Here is a 20,568-nt window from a genome sequence, read left to right as displayed (position 1 = left end):
GATTCTCTGATGAATCTCTGATTATTTATGACTCGACAATCCGTGCTCATTATGTCTCCATGAATATTCATTTATATTCTCATTTCATCTGTACACTTTTCGTGGCTCTATCGTTGCAATTTACGAGTTTTCCGCTAAAAATTAATAGAGTCACACAGTGAGAACTGCATAATATTTGCATCATAGCTCGTACTCTTATATTAAAGAGACATCCTAAATTCATCAATTCAATCATATTAATTACTGCGGTGCCACTCGAGGCTAGACTGAGAACCTCATTTAACGAGCTCGCTCTCCCTTCTGAATTTATAAAGAAGAACATTCCATAGAAATGGAAATTTTCATTGAAATATCCACGACGTTAATATGACAGATCCATTGATGAATTTATAATACAGATTAACCAGAATTATTCAAAATTAATCCAAGTTACTACAGCTAAGAATGTTAAGAGATAGAAATATGAAAGAATGGAAATCCTTTCTGTTTAGAAAAACGATTTGAATTTATAGTGAAATTGTGAAACGATTGGAAAGCTCCACATATTCTGTATTTCGCCGCACAAAGAAGAAACGAACCGTATTCCGTATAATTGGGTACGAGGAGCGAGCATATGAATGTCATCGAGAAAGCAGGGAAAAGGAAAAAAGAAAAATCACAAACAATAATCGATGCTTTTCGTCGGGAATCACGTCGACCGAGCCCGATTGACGACGAACCGATAAATAAACGCGAGGGTAATTAGCAGTTCGGTCGTGTTCGCGGGCAAATAGGCGACGTATTGTTGCAGGAATAAATCAACGTCGGAAAGAGCGAGTTAATTAATAATACATTGTCTCCGTACGCTCATTGAACGACGATCGTTACGCGAACGCGGAAGTTTAATTAAAACGCTTCGAAAGCTTGCTAAAGTTGCGGCGATATATCGAGACGTTTCAACAGAAAAAATAGAAGAGAAGATAAAATATTTTGTAAAGTTGTATGAGTTGCAAAGTGGAAAGAGAGGTGTTGAAAATTTGATAAATTTAGTGTAAAAATCGAAAATGAAAAGGTTATTTCACATTTGTGAAATAAAAGTATCAAGGAGAGGATGGGAGGGATCGATAGTGTCTCGCATAAAAATTGAATGTTTGCTCTCGTTGCGATTTCTGGAGGCGTTTCACTCCTCAATTTTAGATCGTCCTCGTTTCCTCCAAGAATAACCCCAGCAATTTTTGAACAGCATCGAACTGGAACCTTAAAATAAGTGAACCAGAGAGAAGCTAAGATATATGTATATCCGAGCGTAATTCTCGATTTATACATAGAGCTACAAAATTGATGATTCACTCATCTTCAGGGGATATTTAAATGGTTCGTCTTTGAAAGAAAATGGAAAAAGAAACAGTGGAATGTTGCAATTGAAAATGTTTGAATTAGATAAATTCTAAAGAAATAAATACAGGATGTGAAACTTAGACGCGTCTTCGTGGTGTTCCACATGAAATTTGAACACTCGATTTTGCGGTGGTGTTAATCTGTTTCGATATTCAGTTACCTGAATTCTCGTATTACCTGTTATACATAATTCATGTACAGGAATCATCAAAACGGTATCGAATTCCTTTTGTACCTAGGCACATCGTCTCCTTTATCGCGATAATTACAATCCTGTGAATTTGTCACACTGTGCCATGGAAATTTACAATTTCACACTTGGGGATTTAGCGTAGGTTCCAATTCTGACTGGTATTTAATTAAATCGTAAATTATTGAATATCTTAATCATGTCACTATTATCTTAAATTAAAGTAATATAATTATGAAAGAAAAGGGAAACGAAAAAGCAGAGAAATTTCAGATAAAATTATGAATATAAATAAACTAAATAATCAGCTCGTTAACTGATACAGAAAATATTCGTAAAAAGATGGTGCGAAATATTAATGAAGTTAATTCGTGACCGTGTCGCCTGTAACACGGTAACAGCTCAAACTACATTATTAATATCCAACCATTTAGCACAACAAATGGAAAAGTTTTCTAGAACAACGGTTCCGTGTCACAGACAATCATTCATGGCTCACGAGAATAACTATTTAATCTACGACCTGCCATTTTCAACCCCTAATCATTACCATGAATCAGACACCGTGAAACAACAAAATATACATCTGCAGTCTAATTATCTAGAAAATCTATTAAATTTAAATCTAAATTTTTAACACTTTGATGAACAATGTTACCTGTTCGTGATTATGACGTTTAATCTTTCACATAATTTTTCTTTGTTATATCAGATCCAGATAAGAAGTAAAAAGATTCATGGTTTCGAGATAAGGGTTGTTTCGGACGCGACCTAAAGGATTGTCGCAAGTTCGGTTCACACGATGTAACAAACTAACAGTTTCTGACAAAAAACAGGATACAGGTTGCCGGCCATGCCGTGGAGTTGGCTAGGGGCAGCGGCGCCATCGGCAGCTGCAGCTGCAGCGGTCGCCGCAGCCGCGGTGACCCCATCCCCAGCAGCTGCACCGCTCGTCCTCGCACCCAGGGCGGCGGCGAGACGAAGGTACAGAGAGTCTTCTAATAACCCAGCCGGAAATGACGCGAGATTGAACGAAACCACTAGCACGACACCATTTCCTTTACCCTTCTAACCCCCTTTCAACCTGTCACCAATCTACCCCATCTTTGCTTCTTCTATCTTTAGAAACTTTTGAAAGCTGAAAGAAATAAGTGTCGCTGTGTTCTTGCAATTATTAATTCTGATCAATTTACATGGTATAAAAGAATTAATTGAATAGAACGTAGCACACCATGTTTCCTTCGGCACGCGATACCGGAAACCAGTGTGAATAACGAGAGATTGCCTGCCTCTTCGAGAATCCAAATGGATCCAATTTCTTCGATATCGAGAATGGTCCTCGTATCCGCTCGATTCTTCCTCAGATTTTCCAAACGATCCCTCTTCGAGACGCGACGCGGTTTCAGGCGTTCGAGCAGATTAGTCAGCGTTCCTAGCAGCTCGATCAACTTAATTAGTGATCATCGTTTAATGGCCCCGTAATCGCTCGAGCACCGTGACAGATTACCAGGAGTGCGATTAGAACGAATTAATTAAAAGGATCCCTCTTCGTTCAATTACGCGATAACTCGACATTGAAGCTTCGACAGATTCCCGGATAATTGAGTAATTTCTTGTTCACGATCGCTGTTACCTTCTCGCAATACACTCTCACCGCACTTTCCGTCGGTTATAATGAATTTGGTAATTAATTAAATTTGAAATTTTATATAATTAACTAGTGTTTCGATATTAAGAGGCAATCTCTCTTGAATTCTTCAATTTTTCCTCTCGTCTCCTCTGTTCCATTTTCCAACACGTTTATCAGCCCTCTTAGCGCCCTTTCTTTCGACACAATGGCGACGTAACGCAAATGACACAACAGCATCGAAGGGATCTTCGATTTCGTAGAAGGAAACAACGAGACTGTTGCCGGTTCGTCATGAGAATACACCGGAAACGGCACCGTTCGTACCGGTTGTTACATTGTCGCTGCCTCCTCGAGCAGCACCATTCTCCGTTTTGTTTCTTTTCCGTTCTACACCATTAAAATCCCTCTCTCACCAGCCTTTTTTGTTCACTCTGGCCACGCATTTTATCGATGTTACCTTTCACGTAATTAACGAACCTGACACGCCATTTAGGGCGACGTTCAACGCGCGACGATTATTGATCTGTGGTCGAAAACTGATCTACTTCTTCGGAACTTTTTCCTACTTAGAAAACACCCTTTTATTCGTCAGGAATTTGTAAAATATTCTAAAGGAAATTTTCACCACAGATCGAATCGTAGCGATTGATTTTATTGTTTCATTCTTATCACACCCTTAAATACCTGTTTTTGGAATGTGCCTGCTGTAAATGCATCACGCTCTAGTTTTATTCTCGATGCACCGAAACTTCCGAATACTAAAATAGTGCCGGATCTAAAGCCGGCTTTTCCCACTCGATACAGAATTCGTTAACTTCCGTTCTTAATTCACGCTAACCACACGTGCGACACTTGCACGGTAGTTTGATTGTTAACTATACTATTCCATTATTGTTGTTGTGACTTTTAATTGTTGATTGTTGTTGTTTACTGTTGTTGCTCGTTGTATACAATCCTTTAGCCTAACCAGCAACGCCAGTTTTTGTTTTCTGCTTCGTACTAATCGCCTGACGAGCATCCATTTCTTGAAGAAATTATTTTTATATAATAATAATGTCAGTTATTAAAATTAGCTACCGCTTCTTTGATTGGAAAATTTTAAATCCTTGGAGAAAAATGAAAAATTAAATTTTATTAGACCATTTGATATCTTCAAGGTGGATGCTCAGGGTGGTTAACGCACGAACGTAAAATAAAAGAAGGCGAGCTAGTTCGTCGAGCCACGAAAGGCAACGGCACGGACAAAAGGTAGGCAGAAACAGATTTTATTGCTCAAAGTCCGGATCAAAGGAGCGGGAATCGGTCTCGATCAATGGTGGCCGGATACGCCGCGAGCACCACCATTTCCGGCTCCAAAAAGGACGTCCCCGATGGTTCCATCAGCGAACTACCGCGTCGAAGAGGCGATTTCTTCCTAATTGTTGCTCGAACGATCGTCGGAACGACCCGAAGAATTTTCTCGTCAAGTTGCCTGAACACTGAAAGCTTTCGTTCAATTCGAGCGACGTGCTTTTCACGGGAAATCATCTGTGCTTGGTTCGAAGAGCTCGATTTCCTCGAAGAACTTGATCAATCGGCTGATTTTCCTTCTTCAATCGAAAGATCTGTTCTTTAATCGTTTCCTTTGGCTTTGATTAAGTTAAAGGATCCTTTGAGTCAAACGAACGTGTTCCAAATTCGTTTAAAAAATCCTTGAGACGCAAGACAATTAAGAGACATTAAGGTTTCTTTGAGATCCTTGAAGAATTTTTTAAAGAGAAATAATTAGTGGTTTGAAGATTCAGCACGTTCCAGAAAGATATAAAGAAAATTCGAAATTTTGTGAGATAAGGAGTAGAACAATCAACGAGTCAATCGCCACAGTAGAAACATCGACGCTTAATTAGGCTAATTTCTAATTAATTTCCAGGTGAAATTTAATTTGAAATATTTTTATTCCTCTTTCATTAGTTAATTATTTGCTTAAATTGAATCGTTTGCGTTCTGATCTTGTTCAAATAATACAATGCTACATAAATTACAATACAAGGTAGCAGGATTCCAAATACCACCAACAGAATCAGCCCGAAAATCGGACTGTTACTGAATCTCTTACATCTATCCTGAAACTTGAGTTTCTTGGGTCTTCTATCAGTTTCTTCCACTGTTTCTGGTACTTGGAATGTAACCGTGGAGGTAGCCATCTGTGACCTCGTATGAGGGTTTTTCATGATAGACTTCACAGATTTAGATTCATTACTCTGAGCAACTGGCACTGTTCGATGACACGTGTGGTGGTTGGACGTAGATGGTTCGTTTTCATGATTCTCTTCCCTTTGACCAGTGGATTCAGCTGCTCTAAAGATAGATTTGTACCATTCTTGTCTCTCATTCACCTGCTCTCCCATTTGGTGTCTTGAATGGAACTTATTTCGATTGAAAAGGAGCAAACGATACCATTTCCTTTTTTCTGAACAAAGATCACTCATTTACCTCCTGTATTCAATTCAGGCAGGAATATTCGACAAAATAATCTGAATAACAGTCTTCTTTCACGTTTCTAATATATTCAGCAACCCTTTTCCCTATGATCAGAAGGTCCTTAAGTCCCTGAAAGTCGATCTCAATGTAAAAAATCTCGCCTCGTCTCGTCGTCACCCTGGTATATTGTCTCTTGGGACATTGAACGAAGCGGTCATGGCCGGACAAACTCACCAGCTGATAAAACACGTTAACAAAAGGCAGGTCAGTATTCGTATGTGCATTTGTGTGTGTTGTTACAGCCGCGGCACTGAGAGGAGTCGCCATCCAACGAGGAAGGGTAGGAGCTGCGAGGGCGGCTTTCCCGACAAGTGCAGCGGCATTGGCCCTCGCTAGGAACCCGGGGCCACTTGCAGCTGCAGCTGCAGCCACGGCCCTGCATCCCTTTGCACCAGCGTAAGTAGACGACCACGTTGTGCGCCGTTTATGCACAACGCACTTCTCGATGAATGTTCTTTAATGTCAACGGGTTACTCGAGCGTTTGATGGTCGATCTATTTTCGATTATATTCTTGAAGCTCCTATTGCAATTTCTAGAATTATTTAAATAGTGGTCGAAAAAATTTTGCAAACTTCATAGCGTCAAGAACGTTAAACGAATACAAATTGAAACTGTATCGTAGAATCATTTCTCTCGTGTATATAAAATCAAGTTCTGTTAACCTAAATTTTTGTATATCAACTTTTTAATGGAAACTCGAAAAGAAATTGTTCTTCGACGTAAGCGCCACAATCTTCAGAACGGAAATTTACGTTCTTCTTTTTTTTTTTTTGATCTTTGTTGCTGATGATTTCACGTATCGTCGAGTTCGTTTCAGAGAAGGAAGAGAAATTCCGCCAATTTGTCGACGTGACGCGAGGATCATCGAGTGTCATCGAAAATCAACACACGTCGAGTAACCCCGTTGCATTTGCTGCACGTGCCTTGCTCGTTAACCTGCCTGTCGAAATCTTTGCACCCGCATGCACCGATCTAACCTTTCTGTGAAGCACGATTTATACATTGATTTTTACGATCCACGGCCTTTTCAGTTAACGTAGACAAGCTTCTTTCAGCGATAATGATGTCCTTCTTGTAATCGGTGATTCACGATGATCGGTAATTAAAACAAAAAATATGAAAAGGGTTATAGAAGGTTAAAATAGAAAATCCAATTTAATTGTATATATATAACTGTTTGTTAATTAATTGTTCGTGGTGAGAATGAAATAAAAGAGGCGATGTATCGTGTGTTACCTCATCGATCAACCGTGAACTTTATCGTTCAGGAATAACGTTAGCTGTTAGTTTTACGATTCATCGATGCACGAACCCGTTAAAATCGTTCGTTTTCCTGGCGCAGGGTTCACCGATCATCCTGACGCGATTCAGTGGAAGGGCGGAACGCGCGAGCCGTGATTTATGAATTTTCGTTCACTTTGCTGAAATCGTAGATAACAACCCAGTGACGAGTAAACCCAACGGAGAGTAAAAATGATGGACGAGTAACTGTAATCTCACGTCTGTAATGTGATCCACTTCTGGTGTCCTAGTTCGGCATTTCAAAATGTATCATTAATCACGTGAAAAGCAAATATTTTAAATCAGAAGCAATCGTATTATCGCGAATATTGCTGGTCATTGAAGTCAGAAAGTTAAATTAAAATCCTTCGATGCTGTCAGGCGATGGGTGCATTGAAATTTCCCGGATACAGTTCTGTTTGTTAATCCTTCGGTTAATTGCAATCCTGAATTTAAGAAACATGTCATTCACATGTGTAATTTTTATTTTGCAGCGTTTATTACGACCCCTTCCTAGCAGCACATGCAGCGACGCAGGATCCTAACTACAGGCTACAGGTGAGGCACAGCATTTACTTGATTTCCCGCCGAAAATTGTCACCAGTGCTCTGTTTCCGAAAAGCGAACCGACGACGAATGAGTTTTTAATTAAATAGAACTACTAGATTGAAACGTCGACGCGTTCAATCGATCACCTTTCCAGGTACAGTAAACGAACTGGTTCGATCATTGCTTGGATTTCATATAAAATTTCATTATTGAATTACGAATTTCAAAGTTTAAATTCTAAGTGGAAAAGCTTCCCACGTTCAAAACTTTGTGGTTAATTAATTTATATAATGTCTGTTAGTAATAGTACGAAAGCAAAACAGGATCGGATAAGTTTTAACAGGGGAACGAATAAAGATACTTGACCTAATTTCAAGAAGCATCGCAAATCGACGCTCAGTAGCTAAGGGAACAGAGCACGCTGCGTTCAGAAAACGAAACGAACGTAAGCGAAATTAACGAGAAGAAAAGATATAGAAGAGAAAAAAGAAACATACAGCAAAAAGAAAAGAAGGCAGAGAAATATTGACTAAAGTCTGCTACTGTTCCGGACCCGTTTAGCTGGAATGGCCTCAAGCAACAGCTGACGTTAGTTGACACGTTTTTCCAGGCTTGCACACACGTGAAACGCAGAGAGACCGATAACAATTAACGCCATTCCTATCTCGTTTCTACGTTCTTTCATCTGTCGTCACTCTCGCTCGTCTGTTCGTCCGTTTTTCCTCCCTTTCCTCTCTTTTTTTTTGCACCCCTCCGCGAGTTTCACGAAAACATTCCCGGTGAATCTCTCGTTCGAGCGGTCGAAAAAAGAAGGAAAGAATTGCAAAAGAGCAGAGACATAGGGAAACAGAGAGAAGTAACGACAGCTATCGTTTTTATCAGCCTCGTCCGACATCCCGCTATGCTCGATTCACCTTTTAGTCGGAATGAAAATTAATTTCGAACGTACCGCGTTCATTTCAAGGGGTGTTCTCGTGTTTCGACCTCGTGTCACGCCGGAAATGAAATGCACCAAAAGTTTAATAGGAAATTTGCGAGCATATTCAAATTTTGTGAACAAACTCTGTTCTTTTGCAATTATTGCGAATAATGGTTCTCTGAGATACCCTACTGTTTGTTTTCACACGTTCAATCTGTTACACATAAATTTTCATTCAATTTCAACAAAATCCTCTACCATTTCTATTTTAACAAATGACGTTTCCTTGATTTTTTATTTATTAATACCTGTACTTGAAACAGAAATATATGTACATTATTTTTAAAATTCAAGGGAACGTCTACCTTTCTAACGTTCATTGTGCACCCTGTTGCATCACAAAATCATGCAGCATCTTGTTGCATTTTGTCGCCTAATCATTCGCGCCCTTCTTTTCTCACCCCTTCGATATTTCCTTACCTTCAAATCAATACACAATAAATCTACCCGTGTCCAGAGAGAAAATGAAAGGTAACATAAATCATGACTGTAAGAAACACACGAACCCTCTAATTCCCGCACCCCACACGATCTGGCCGAATTTCTTTTCAGGTATGCCGTTTGTGTTTCAGGCTAAAGCACCCGCCCTGGAGGTAGGAATTTTAAGGGTCCGCCCGTGAATTTTCTTCGCCCGTTGTTTGTCTGTTTTTTATCCCCCAACACCCCTTTTTTTATTATTACCTCTATTTATTCTCCTGTCTTCTTGCTGGTTTCTTGTTCGAACCAGCCAACCAGGAGTGCTCACCGATCGTCGAGATTTGCCTGATCATCTATTATACATACTTTTCTTTTCTTCCTTCGTTAAATATTTCATTTTTATTATTACTCTTGGTCTGTTTACCCTTTACAGTAATAAACTGCGGTGTCGTTGCAGTTCTATATTTATATACGCTTCCTCTGTTCTACGCTTTTTTCGTTTCCCGAGTGTGTTCTTTGCGACGGTTGTAAACAGCATGCAATTGGTAGTATTTTGTTTCATCTCCTTTTTCGTTTTTACTTGATACTGTTAGAGAGTGATTTTTTTCGGTATTTCTTTTATTTTGTTTCCAACTTTCAATTGATCGCTTTCAAGTAGAGAAACGCGACCGTATTTTTAAGAGCAGGTAATTTTCATTGAGAAGAAGATTCTTAATCGCAACATCCTACAGATTCTCTTCTTCTATTCCGATTTCTTTTCTTTATCGTCAACTGACACGAAGATTCAGAAAAGTACAGCGATCGTTGAGCACTCGGTTGAGTATTTTAGAGAAAGTTGTTTAGTTAGTTTAGAATTGCTCTTAATTCTCGCCCCTTTCACTCTTTCGGCGGCAGATTCACCCTTCTATGGAATTAGTTCCGTCGGCAACCTAATCCAGATCTCGCCTAAACACTAGGTCTTAAGCTTTAGTTACATCGGTATACCAATATAACTTAGGCTTTAGACCGTGAGTACGATCGCGTGCATAGATAGTTTTTCTCGATTAAGTGGAGGAGTAGAGAAAAGAACCTTTTACCATTCGCTCTGTTTCGGCAGAGTTCGACTCGCGTCGGCAATTTAACCACGCCTCCTACCTTTCACCCGAGTCACGAGAGCCAATCAAACGAATAGTAGGCGGATCCTTCTTTGAATCGAAGAAAACCATCGATGCACGCAAGTGTACATCGGCAAGCGTTGAGTAATTAGCGGCGAGCGTAAGTTTGCTTATGAAATTACCTCGAAACTTATTATAACCAGGAAAACCGCAGCTCGAAGTTCGAAAGTTATACGAGAAATTAATTATCCATGATAATCAATCATCGTGGAATGAAGGAAAAAAATCATTTATTCATGGATAAAGTATATATCTGATATGAACTGTTGAAGCAATTTACGATAGATACGAAGGTGAAACATAATGTCATAAATTTCCTGAGGTAGCACGTGCATCGAATCGAGACCACGGAATTTTCCGCGTCTAATTTCCGCGCGAACTCGCACCACCGGCTCGAATCCCTCTTCCGGTTCGAGGCTTGTCTTGACCCGGCACACGAAACTGGCCACGTAGTTCCTCCTGGTGAATTTACGAGCTCCCTGGGAACGATCTAGCAAGCCGTGGAAACTGTACGAGCCATCGTAAGCCTTCATAAATCAACGTCGCGTCATTTCGCGCGTCCGACAGCTTCATTCCAGGTATTTCGTGCCGCTTCCGTCTTCGATGCGCCTCGTTAACGATTTTATCTTCCGGTAAAAAAGATTAACTCCCCTTTTTTAAGGGTGTCCCGTTCTTGTGCTAATTTCTGTCCCGATTTTTTTATTTTTATCGAGGGCATCGTATTTTAATCGAAGTTCTTTTCTAAGCCATCGCGATTCTTCGGCTTTAATTTCCTTTTTCGCTCGAACGAATCGGAAAATTGGTGGAACACCAACGGACGCAGTACGAAAGAGAGCAATTATCGAGTCACGTTTTCGTTGCCGTCGACGAAAGGTTACGAAGTCGAGGGGAGATCGTTAGCGTAACATCTGACCCGTGAAGCGAGCCGGTGTAAACGCAGGGATCCGCGTTGCGGTTTCACCATTTCACGGTAGAGCTTGCCCGCACGAAGGAGCCGGAAATACGGCGGAAAAAAAGGGAAACGATATCAGGAGGAAGCGACAGGATAGACGCTGTAACGGTAGCTTCCGTTCTTCCGTTCTCTCGGTAAAATAACCGAGAGTTAATTGACCCCTACTGGAAGAGTGCTTTTTAACCACGCTGAAATTGACTATCACGTGTAAAAGACTTTCAAAGATTTTATTTTTATTTAAAATTTCCTTTAGCGATCGTAATCTTGATCATTGCACAACGATATATGGAAAGATTGCTCGATACTTGACAAGAGAAAAAGAAAACGAATTTCCTAGGGAAGGAAATCATTAATCATTTCCTTCTGAAAAATGTTTCCTTGTTCCGGAAGAAAGCTTTTCACAGTCGAAGAAACATTTTGTAAGACAGCTCACGAAAAAATTACTCTGTATTTCGCAAAATTCTTAGGATTCTCTGATTGCTCTGAAGAAAATATCCATGCGAGTTTCTTTTTTTTCTTAGTAATTCTCCAGAGCTGGTTTAATCTTGAAGCACGACCACGATAAAGAGATTTAATTTGCATTAATTCAGCCATCTGGCTAATTATCCCTCGCAACATCAGCCCTTTCTTTACCATAGAGCATCGTGAAAAGAAGTACTCTATAAAATATCCTCTTCACCTTGATATCACCAGATTTCTCAAGCAATTTTCCACATTTCTCCGCGAAGTCGATTGCGAGGATTTCGTTCGCGAAAGGCTTTCTTACTCCGGGATAATGTAATTTCGGGATTAGGGAGAGGTTTAATAAAACCAGCGACGGAGTAAAAAGGTAACTTTAATTTCGGCGTTCTTCAGTGTTCTGCAGGGTAGGTGACACAGTTCAGCCCCGTTTCAATTCGTAATCCCGTGAAAATCGCTAGAATTCAAGGATTCTCCTTTGCAAAAGAGTTGCCTGAAATGTTGGAGAAGAAAAAATTCTTGGTGTAGCGTGATACGATAAACGAAAAAGATATCTTTTAGCTGATACAATTGCACCGTAGATGCATGCACGTAGATTTCGCGTTTCCTTTCCACAATAAATGGTATCCTCCAGGGATATATCTTAATCTCGACATGAACATCGATGCTTTCCACGTTCGGGACTTATCTTAAGCGGTTATCATCTCGCCGCTAAATTGCTCTTCGTATCTAATTTCCCTTCCCTTTGTACGCGAATTTCCCTGTAATCCTGTGTAACTGTTTCTTCGCCATTTCCCATCGTGTAGAAGGTTTTATTCAACGATTCTCTCTCATTGTTGAACATAGACAAGATAAATGAAGGGACGTGATAGTTTTTTTTTTTTTTTTAACGTTCTTCAACACACGCGTTCTTTGTGCCTTTAGTAGCTAACCACACATGAAATATCATCGTCGATGAACCGATGAATGAATATTAACGAGCAAACTGTATCATTTCCGCATCATCTTTTGTACATAAAGCACATTCTCCTGATGCTTTTTTTTTGATCGAACAACAAACAGTAGCTTCGAGAAACCACATTTTAGCTGAGTGCTCGAAACTTTTTAATTACCTGCACACCATCGTGCGTCGACGAAACAACGCGTGCGGACTCCCGAGTATCGTTCCAAGTATCAAAGTTTCGTCAATTTTGCAAACAAAAAAAATAAATGAAATTTTAGAGGGTTGAATACGTCGCTGTTTCGTCGATGTACCGTACAAACGCGTTTCTAAGGGTCCTTGCACGACATAATAAAAAAGAAATGGAATAAAAAGTAGAAAGTTAGAGTAGTCGAAATTATTGCCATTTTCGACCCCTGCACAATATCATAAAAATTTCTGTTCCAACATCCTTGATACCCCAATTTGTACAACATCAATCATCTCTGGTTAAGTAACCCAACTGACCATCAAAGCGTCCATTAAATTTCCATTCCACCCTTCCAGTCTTAAGATTCTGAAACTTAAGGAACACAAGCTCCTTAACATACCTAACTGACCGTTAAAGTGTCTAATTAGTTTCTAATTGACCCTTCTAGTATGAAGATCCTGAAACTTGAACACGAATTCCTTACCATCCTAAATACCTGAATAACATCTCTTATTAAATACCCCAACTGACCATCGAAGCAGTCATTTATCAGTCTCCAATTAACCCTCCGTATACGAACGAAAGCTCTTTCGACCTCGGATCATATCCTTTCAATTGCAATTTCTCTTAAACGTGCAAGGACCTTTTCGGAAAGTGGAAGAGGGCGCGTATGGTAGCGTTATCCTTCCAGCTAGGACACCCTTGTCTGGTCTGTCTTGGAGCTTGCTTGAGCCTTGCATGGCGGGTCATGGTTCGTGTTTCAGGCCGCGGCAGCAGCAGCTGCAGCGTCACCATTGCTGAAGACACCCCTCTCGACGGCCCAGCAGGCCACCTACGCAGCTGCAGCGACCTACACGGCAGTAGCTGCGCGCGCATACGGCGCAGCTGCAGCTGCGGCACAACCGGTCGCAGGATATGCCGCAGTCGCGGGGTAAGCACCACTCTCGCTTCCCTTCGTCGTACAACCTCTCCTTTCGCTTTTATCCCTCGTTCTTCACTTTCTGTACTTTTCTTTTAGCCAGCCTCTTACGGTCCTGTCTTTTCAATAAGTCTACAAATAATATGCAGACTTTGATACTCGAGAAGAAAGAGGGAATTAAATGTACCTAGATTATTTTGAAATTAAACAAATTTCTGTTTAAGAGAAACTAAATTTCCTTAGGTTTCCTTTAATCATTAGGCCCTTCCTGGTTCTACAAAGACTAGAAGCACACTTAATTAAGAGAAGTCTACATTGCACTTGAGTGATATGCTAACATTAAAAATGTATTCCAGATGAAAATAAATATTTCGTACCGTAAGGGGCTAATTAATTTCAGTGATTGGATGATTAAAATATACTACAGATGTACATAAAAAGTCCATTACTTACAGACAAACAGGTCGACGTGGTCGAGTCATCAGAAGTCGCAGATACGCCGATACCCAGATGCACCTTGATAGTCCTATCGAAAACCCCGATAGTCCTTTATAAACCTATAGAGACATGTCCTAACGTTTGTATCTCCTTTTGTCTTATTATCCTATTTTGTGCATGTTACACGAAAACCTTTATGCATTTCTACTGTATTTATGTGCATTAAAACGATTCATATAATAAATGAAATTTTAATATGTTGATTCATTGCTCTTTCCAGTTACGGGCGTGAATACGCCGATCCCTACCTTGGACATGGTATTGGACCAGTAGCCGGCTATGGGGTAAATAAGACTCCTGTTTCTTTTCCTGATCCTTTGGTTTTCAAGTTTCCAGGTTCCTTCTAACTAACAAACTGAATGTCTGTTTTCAGGCGACAGTGTACAGGGGTGGATACAACAGGTTCACGCCGTATTAAGATTCGAAGGATAACGAGGCACGAGCCTTCCAAGAGTACACCGTTATACTCAGCTAAACATGACCAGAATAAATCGACACAATCATCATCCTCATCCGCCATCGATCATGATCCTCCCACGAAGCGATGCCTGGATTCTCCGCGCATGCTGACGCTAGCACCAACGTGGCTCTCGACGTGAAACAAAAAAGAAAAATTACTCTCTGTAAACAAAAATGATTGTCGAAAAAAAAAAAAGAAAAATCCAGATTAAGTCACAGCTCGAACAGATTCGAAAACGGGCAAAACGATTACTATTGTTGACGAAGGATGACGAACAAAGGAGTCTCCCGGCAATTGGAAGAAAAATAAGGGAACGCGTTCGACAAGCAACAGGAAGATCAAAGGAATTGGAATAATACGAAGAACGCTTTGAATTTGAATGGATTTAAAGCGTGCTCAGAGTTGGAGATAGTTTTCGGCAGAGGTTGCGAACCACATGACACAAAGGCTTGCTCGAAACGTCGTCAAAGTTTCGAAAGGCAGGCCTGTCTGATCGATAATCGAGGGAGGTAAACGCGGAGAGACGAGGAAATTGATAAACCGAATTACTGGGACAAAGAGGACCGGTTAAATCGAATTTCAGCTTTTCGAACATGCTAAACATTCGAACATCCTGCTTCCATTAGAGAAAGAATACTGTTAACCCTTTGATGGCTAGAACATTTGCCACTTTAACCCTGTGAGAATAGAACAATTTTTTTATATCATATATTGCAGCTCTGATTATTAGGAATAGGGGTAGGTGTTTTCCAAATTCCAAAACTCCCGTTTTCAATTTTAAACATTTATTATAATAGTAATATTACAAGTTTACAAGCTATTCGAGAATAATTAATTTTTATAATCCGTTCAACGAGACGAGTCAGTGTATGTTTACAAATTCGCGCGCTCGACGAAGGGTCATAGCTCAGTTGTTTTCAGTTCTTCAAACGTTCCGGTCGAGGTTTGTGTACTGCGAGCCGAGCCTGCTTCGAGCACGTGAATTTCTACGCATTTACTGTCTCGTCTCGTTGGAGTGTAGTTATTAAAGGTAACAAAATTTATAAATTACACGGCCATCGAGGTGTTAATAGGTAAATGCAACAATTAGAGTCGGATAGGGTTCGTTTTGAAACGTTTTCGAAGTGTTCGATGGGAATTCCGAAGGAGCGTGGCATCGCGTCGTCAGACTTGTTCGTCTCGAGTTCGAAACCGGCAGCCATTTCATATTTAAAAAGGGAGGGAGGAATATATGGAATATAGCCGGTGTACGTGTATATATACGTGTGTATATACATATATATATATATATATAAATATAATAGGTAGATAGATAGATATAGGTAATTGATCTCTTTAGAAATCAATTGTAATTATGCAATTCGTTGCTCGTGCACGTCTCGTTGGAGGTAACTTTTAGACGCGTTTCGGGGTAAGTTTTATCGCGAGTACATTTTAAATTGCATATAAAGAAAAGCTCTGTAATAAAAAAAAAAAACAATTGTACACGATGAATTTTGTACATAATTCATTTGATTTCATTAAATCGGGAAGCGGATATATGCGAATATGAGTCTCGAATACGAGCCAGTTGTTCATAATTTTCTATTTTATTTTTTTTTTTTATATATCACTTTAATTCGTTATTTTTCTTTAGAAATCAATGATCGCTCGAGCCACTCGTCGAACTTTCTCAGACAGAAACCGGATGTGTACGGTCAAGTCAGGGAGAATTGAAAGTTGTCGCAAATGGCTGCCGGAAAGGGAACTCTTCTTTCGTATCGACTGGATGAACTTCCGGGTACAACTAGTCGATATAATCGGTGACCCACGACAGACGATAGACCATTTCGTTCGTTTTCTTCTTTTGTTTAGTTAGGTAGCTAAGAGAGAGGCGACGAGAGCGGCGAGGCAGTTACGCGTGTCCGGTAGGGTTTCTATGCCAAATAAGTGTATGCGTGTGTGTGGGTATATGTGTGTTTATGAGTAAATTTGAAAATCGAACCATGACCATAGAATAGTAGGAGAGAACCCTGAACAGAGCCAATACAGCCAGATTCTGACAGATAGAATCTAGTCAAAAGTGTTTCTACTAATTTCTAATGAAGATTATGGCAAAGCAACCTCTTTAAATACTCGTAATCTTGTCCATGCTTCAATAGAAAGTAGAACGAGGCAGCATTTTCTTTAATCAGTGATCAAGATTATTTAGGAATATATTTGAACAAATTTCGTAGTTGTAGGTTGAAGCAAGTTGGACGGGGATTCTTTGCTCTCTTATTTTTTTTTATCGCTTTTGGTGGAGGAGTTGGAATTGTGATATAATAAAAAAGAATCACAGCAATTGTAAAGAAACAATCTCCATCCAAGATATTGAATCAAATATTCCAATTTCTCTACCAAAAAAAAAATCATCCCTATGCTATCCATAATTTTCGTCCAGAACTATGGTAGAATTTCATTAAATTCCTAACGAAGCTCAAATCTAATGATCGAGAACGCTTGTACCTTCGATAAACTCAATCATGAAATATTCTTCACGTTCCTCGCACAATAGTCTTTAATTCTCTCTATCCATGGACTGATTTATTTTTCATTTTAACCCTTCTTTGAATTTCCCAAGCGATTATTTAAATTTCTCTTGCAACATTAATGAAAGTTTAATCCAAAGGAGGGTTAAAGGACCAACCCCCCAGGTGGTTCGTCCAAAAATTAAAGTTCCTCGATTCGATACCGCGTTCTCGATCACCACGATTACCCTTTCTACGTAACGAAAATCGGTCATGTTAATTTCTTTCACATTGACGATTCGCAAAATCGAGTAACAACACACATACACACACGGAGAGACATAAGAATAAAGTACTCCGAAACAGGGGGTTAAACGCAAAAGGGAAAATGGTACGCACATTGAGCCGAGTGAGTAATAATCCCTGTTACAAGTTCTAGTTAAGTGGAGATTTATCGTAATAAACATATACATAGAATAAATGAATAAATATATATATATAAATATATATATATATATATATAGATAAGTGGTTGCATGATTCGATGTGAAAGCATAAATGGGGAAAGGTGTGAATGAAAAAGAATGCGTGCGAGAAAGAACAGAGAGGCGGGAATGAAAAAGAAGGTGACAAAACGTTGGGGGCGGGGGGGTTGGAAAATGAAAAGGAAGAGTAAGAGGAGGAAAATTACACAACAAAAGAGTCGTGTGTGAAATAGCCAAATATGACAAAGATGTTCTTCACAACTTTTTATTTTCTTTTTCTTTTCTGTTCGTTCTTCTTTTCTACGTAGATAGTTCGTGACAGATTAGTTCACTGTCATCGGTTATATACGTTTTAACTCGTAAATCTATCGCTAGGATAGTTATATATATAGGCTAGGAAAAGAGACAGTGAAAGGATATAAAAAATAAAAATAATCATACTCTCATGGTTTTTTTTTTTCTCGTTTTGCGTGTGCGAGCGCCAGTACATGTAAATATGAATTTGGGATCGATGAAACGATTTCGACCAGCACAAAACTTGTTTTAAGAGCTAAGCCGAACAATTCTCAGACATACTCATGATTCTTGTAACGTTTAAATTAACGAGCGTAGATTTTAATGCAAACTACAAATGACCGTAAACGGAAGAGGAAAGATACTAGTGATTAATTGCAATCCCAATGCGAGGAAGCTGGGATAAAATGATCGATGATGATTCTTGGAATTCTTTGAACTTAAGGGGTCGTGTCATCTTGATCAGTCCAAAGAAAGCATCGCATTTCTGAAAATTTATTTCCGAGTTACAGAAACATTTTTTTTTTAATAAAAATTGATCAATGAAAACGGAGACGTGTTGGTAGAAAAATAGTTATGGTTTTTAGCCCTCTACTTTTGCAACTGATCAAGATGGCTCAACCCTTTTCTCTCGTCATTCGTTCTACACCATCGTTCTTCTTCGATCGAATGCTTTCTTTTCTTATACGTAAGTGCTCGAGGATAATATTGATATTAGAAATGATACGCCAAGATGGTTCGTCCTAGCGGAACGAGGGTGTTGGAACGAATAAATCGGACGAACGATCTATCCCTGTATATTGTACACTGTAATTACAATTTATACTTTACTCGTAATACCTTTATCGGTAGGCTATTACAACTAGTGGCTAGCGTAAGTGAAGCTCAAATCTAGGCGAGAACCCATCGTCTTATTCTTCGTCACGAGTGCACAACTTCCCTCCTCCCCCATTGATTCCTCCTCTTCTTGTTCCTTGACTCTTGATATCGTTCTTTCAGCGTGTTCTCCGATTCCGTACGCAGGCCTATCAATGATTTTCGACTGTGTCTTCGATCTTCTTTGCTTTCTTTGCCATTTCTTTTCTTTTTATTCATTCCGGCTGCGCGTCGAACCGACTGACCATACGCTCGAAATCTCTATCATATTTAATTGTTCATTTCATTCGAATATTGTAATATTTTACGTAGGGTGTTTCGTAAAAGATGACTATTCAATTTACTATATTTTTCTAAAAATCGTTACGTTCTTATCCATAAGAAAAATATTTACTATTATATTCGCATTCGCTATGAAAAAAAAATGATTTCTCCAGCTATAATTAATTCACCTAAGCACATTCAAAGTTTGATGAATTTACGAAACACCCCGTACATGGATCAAAAGGCAAAAGAACAAGTAAAGTCGACGGATAACCCGATGAATTCTGTACAAAGGAACGTTCGAGAAACTTAGAGTCTAGCCAGGTACGGATTAGAGATTAGAGAAAATAGCGTCTGTTTCTGAATCTTAGAAAAAGTCAGATACCAGTCCTCTCGATTAACTAGCGATCAGCTTATTTATGATATAAATTCGTTCAAGTGCTTCGCGTGTTTATCGTCTATCGATTTTTGGTGCGTCTGAACAGCGCACAACAAGTTTCTTCTCTCTTCTTGAGCGAGCAAGAATTAATTGTACAAAATGCGTGATTGTAACGTGCTCGATTGGTTCGTCAGTCGTTTGGATGCGTCCTCTTTAAACATCAAAATCTTTTCAATAGAAGAAAAAAAAAAAGAAAGAAACACTTATTGAATTTCGCGCGTATTTTTTATTTCCCCGCGTTTATTCGAATCCAGCGGCTGGCGGTAATTCGCATTGTAAGATAATCCAATAACGACCGATACGCACCGTAACGTTATACATACATATAAATATACGATGATATGAGATATATATTAATTATTATAAAGCAGTACCGTAAACGGGATTTTTAAAAAAAAAAAAAGTAAATCTAGATGACTTACATGACTTACGTGAAAAAAAAAAAAAAAAAAAACGACACATCTTTACGAGCAACATATCCTAGCGTACTAGGCGACGCCTAGTAAAAGAAAAATAAGGGATGTTCCATGACATTAGGGCGTTAATAAGTCGTAAATTGTTAGTGATGCGTGCGTGGATGATACGGGGGATGCGTCCGTGTATTGTACTTGATGAAAGATGTAATCGATCCTCTTCGAATCGTCATGGAAAGAATGTTCTCCGAGGTCTCCGATTTATTCACGATTTTATTCATTGTAATACGAGAACCTTTGGAGGACGATCGGAGGAGTAAAATTGATTAAAATGAAGCGATTCGTTGAGACACACGGGGGAAGGGTTAAAAGAATAATAATGAAAGGTAGTAGTAAAGGTTGGAGGGGGAATATTGAGATGAAAAAATGATAAAATACAAAAAAAGGAATAGAGAACATCGTAAGCAGCTAAATGCCACCTGTTTCTTCGCTTCTCTCGCCGATGTAAACGGATTCGCAACGGGTGGGCCCTGTGGGAAATCGTTTTTCTTGGTTTCCGATTGCGAGTCTACCTCTTCAGGATAAAACGTAAGCGATTTACGGTAAATATTATACGCGAGAACAGACACAGGGATGATGTTAATTCGAAAGGAAAATCGCAAGGAAAGCAAGAAACGTTCAGGTGCATACACGAGAGAACGAGAATACGATCAACTCGAGATAACTTTAGTTTGCAAAAAAAGAAAAAGAATAAAAAAAAAAAAAAAAGAATAATACTGATGATAGGAGTAC

General features: G+C 39.4%; 1 protein-coding gene across 13 annotated transcripts in view; it reads left to right on the top strand.

Annotated features, from left to right (window-relative positions):
* Positions 1–20,550, top strand: part of LOC117608086 (RNA binding protein fox-1 homolog 2) — a 177,803-nt gene extending 157,253 nt beyond the window's left edge. For 5 of the 13 annotated variants that reach the window (XM_076693438.1, XM_076693437.1, XM_034332657.2 and 2 more), the window contains 6 exons: positions 5,960–6,113; positions 7,494–7,557; positions 8,110–8,136; positions 13,404–13,570; positions 14,277–14,340; positions 14,430–20,550. In XM_076693438.1, coding sequence (XP_076549553.1) covers positions 5,960–6,113; positions 7,494–7,557; positions 8,110–8,136; positions 13,404–13,570; positions 14,277–14,340; positions 14,430–14,474 — 521 coding nt within the window. In that variant the 3' untranslated portion in view covers positions 14,475–20,550. Of the gene's footprint in view, positions 1–2,403; positions 2,552–5,959; positions 6,114–7,493; positions 7,558–8,109; positions 8,137–9,099; positions 9,121–13,403; positions 13,571–14,013; positions 14,136–14,276; positions 14,341–14,429 lie in introns of all 13 variants that reach the window. The other 8 variants (XM_034332658.2, XM_034332656.2, XM_034332651.2 and 5 more) reach the window with 6 other exon arrangements.
* The last annotated feature ends 18 nt before the right edge of the window (positions 20,551–20,568 follow it).

The sequence above is a fragment of the Osmia lignaria genome, chromosome 3 (genome assembly GCF_051020975.1).
Source record: "Osmia lignaria lignaria isolate PbOS001 chromosome 3, iyOsmLign1, whole genome shotgun sequence".
In the NCBI taxonomy this organism is placed as follows: Eukaryota; Metazoa; Arthropoda; class Insecta; order Hymenoptera; family Megachilidae; genus Osmia; species Osmia lignaria.
The sequence above is the reverse complement of the archived record's forward strand: the minus strand, read 5'-3'. Positions and strand labels throughout refer to the sequence as shown.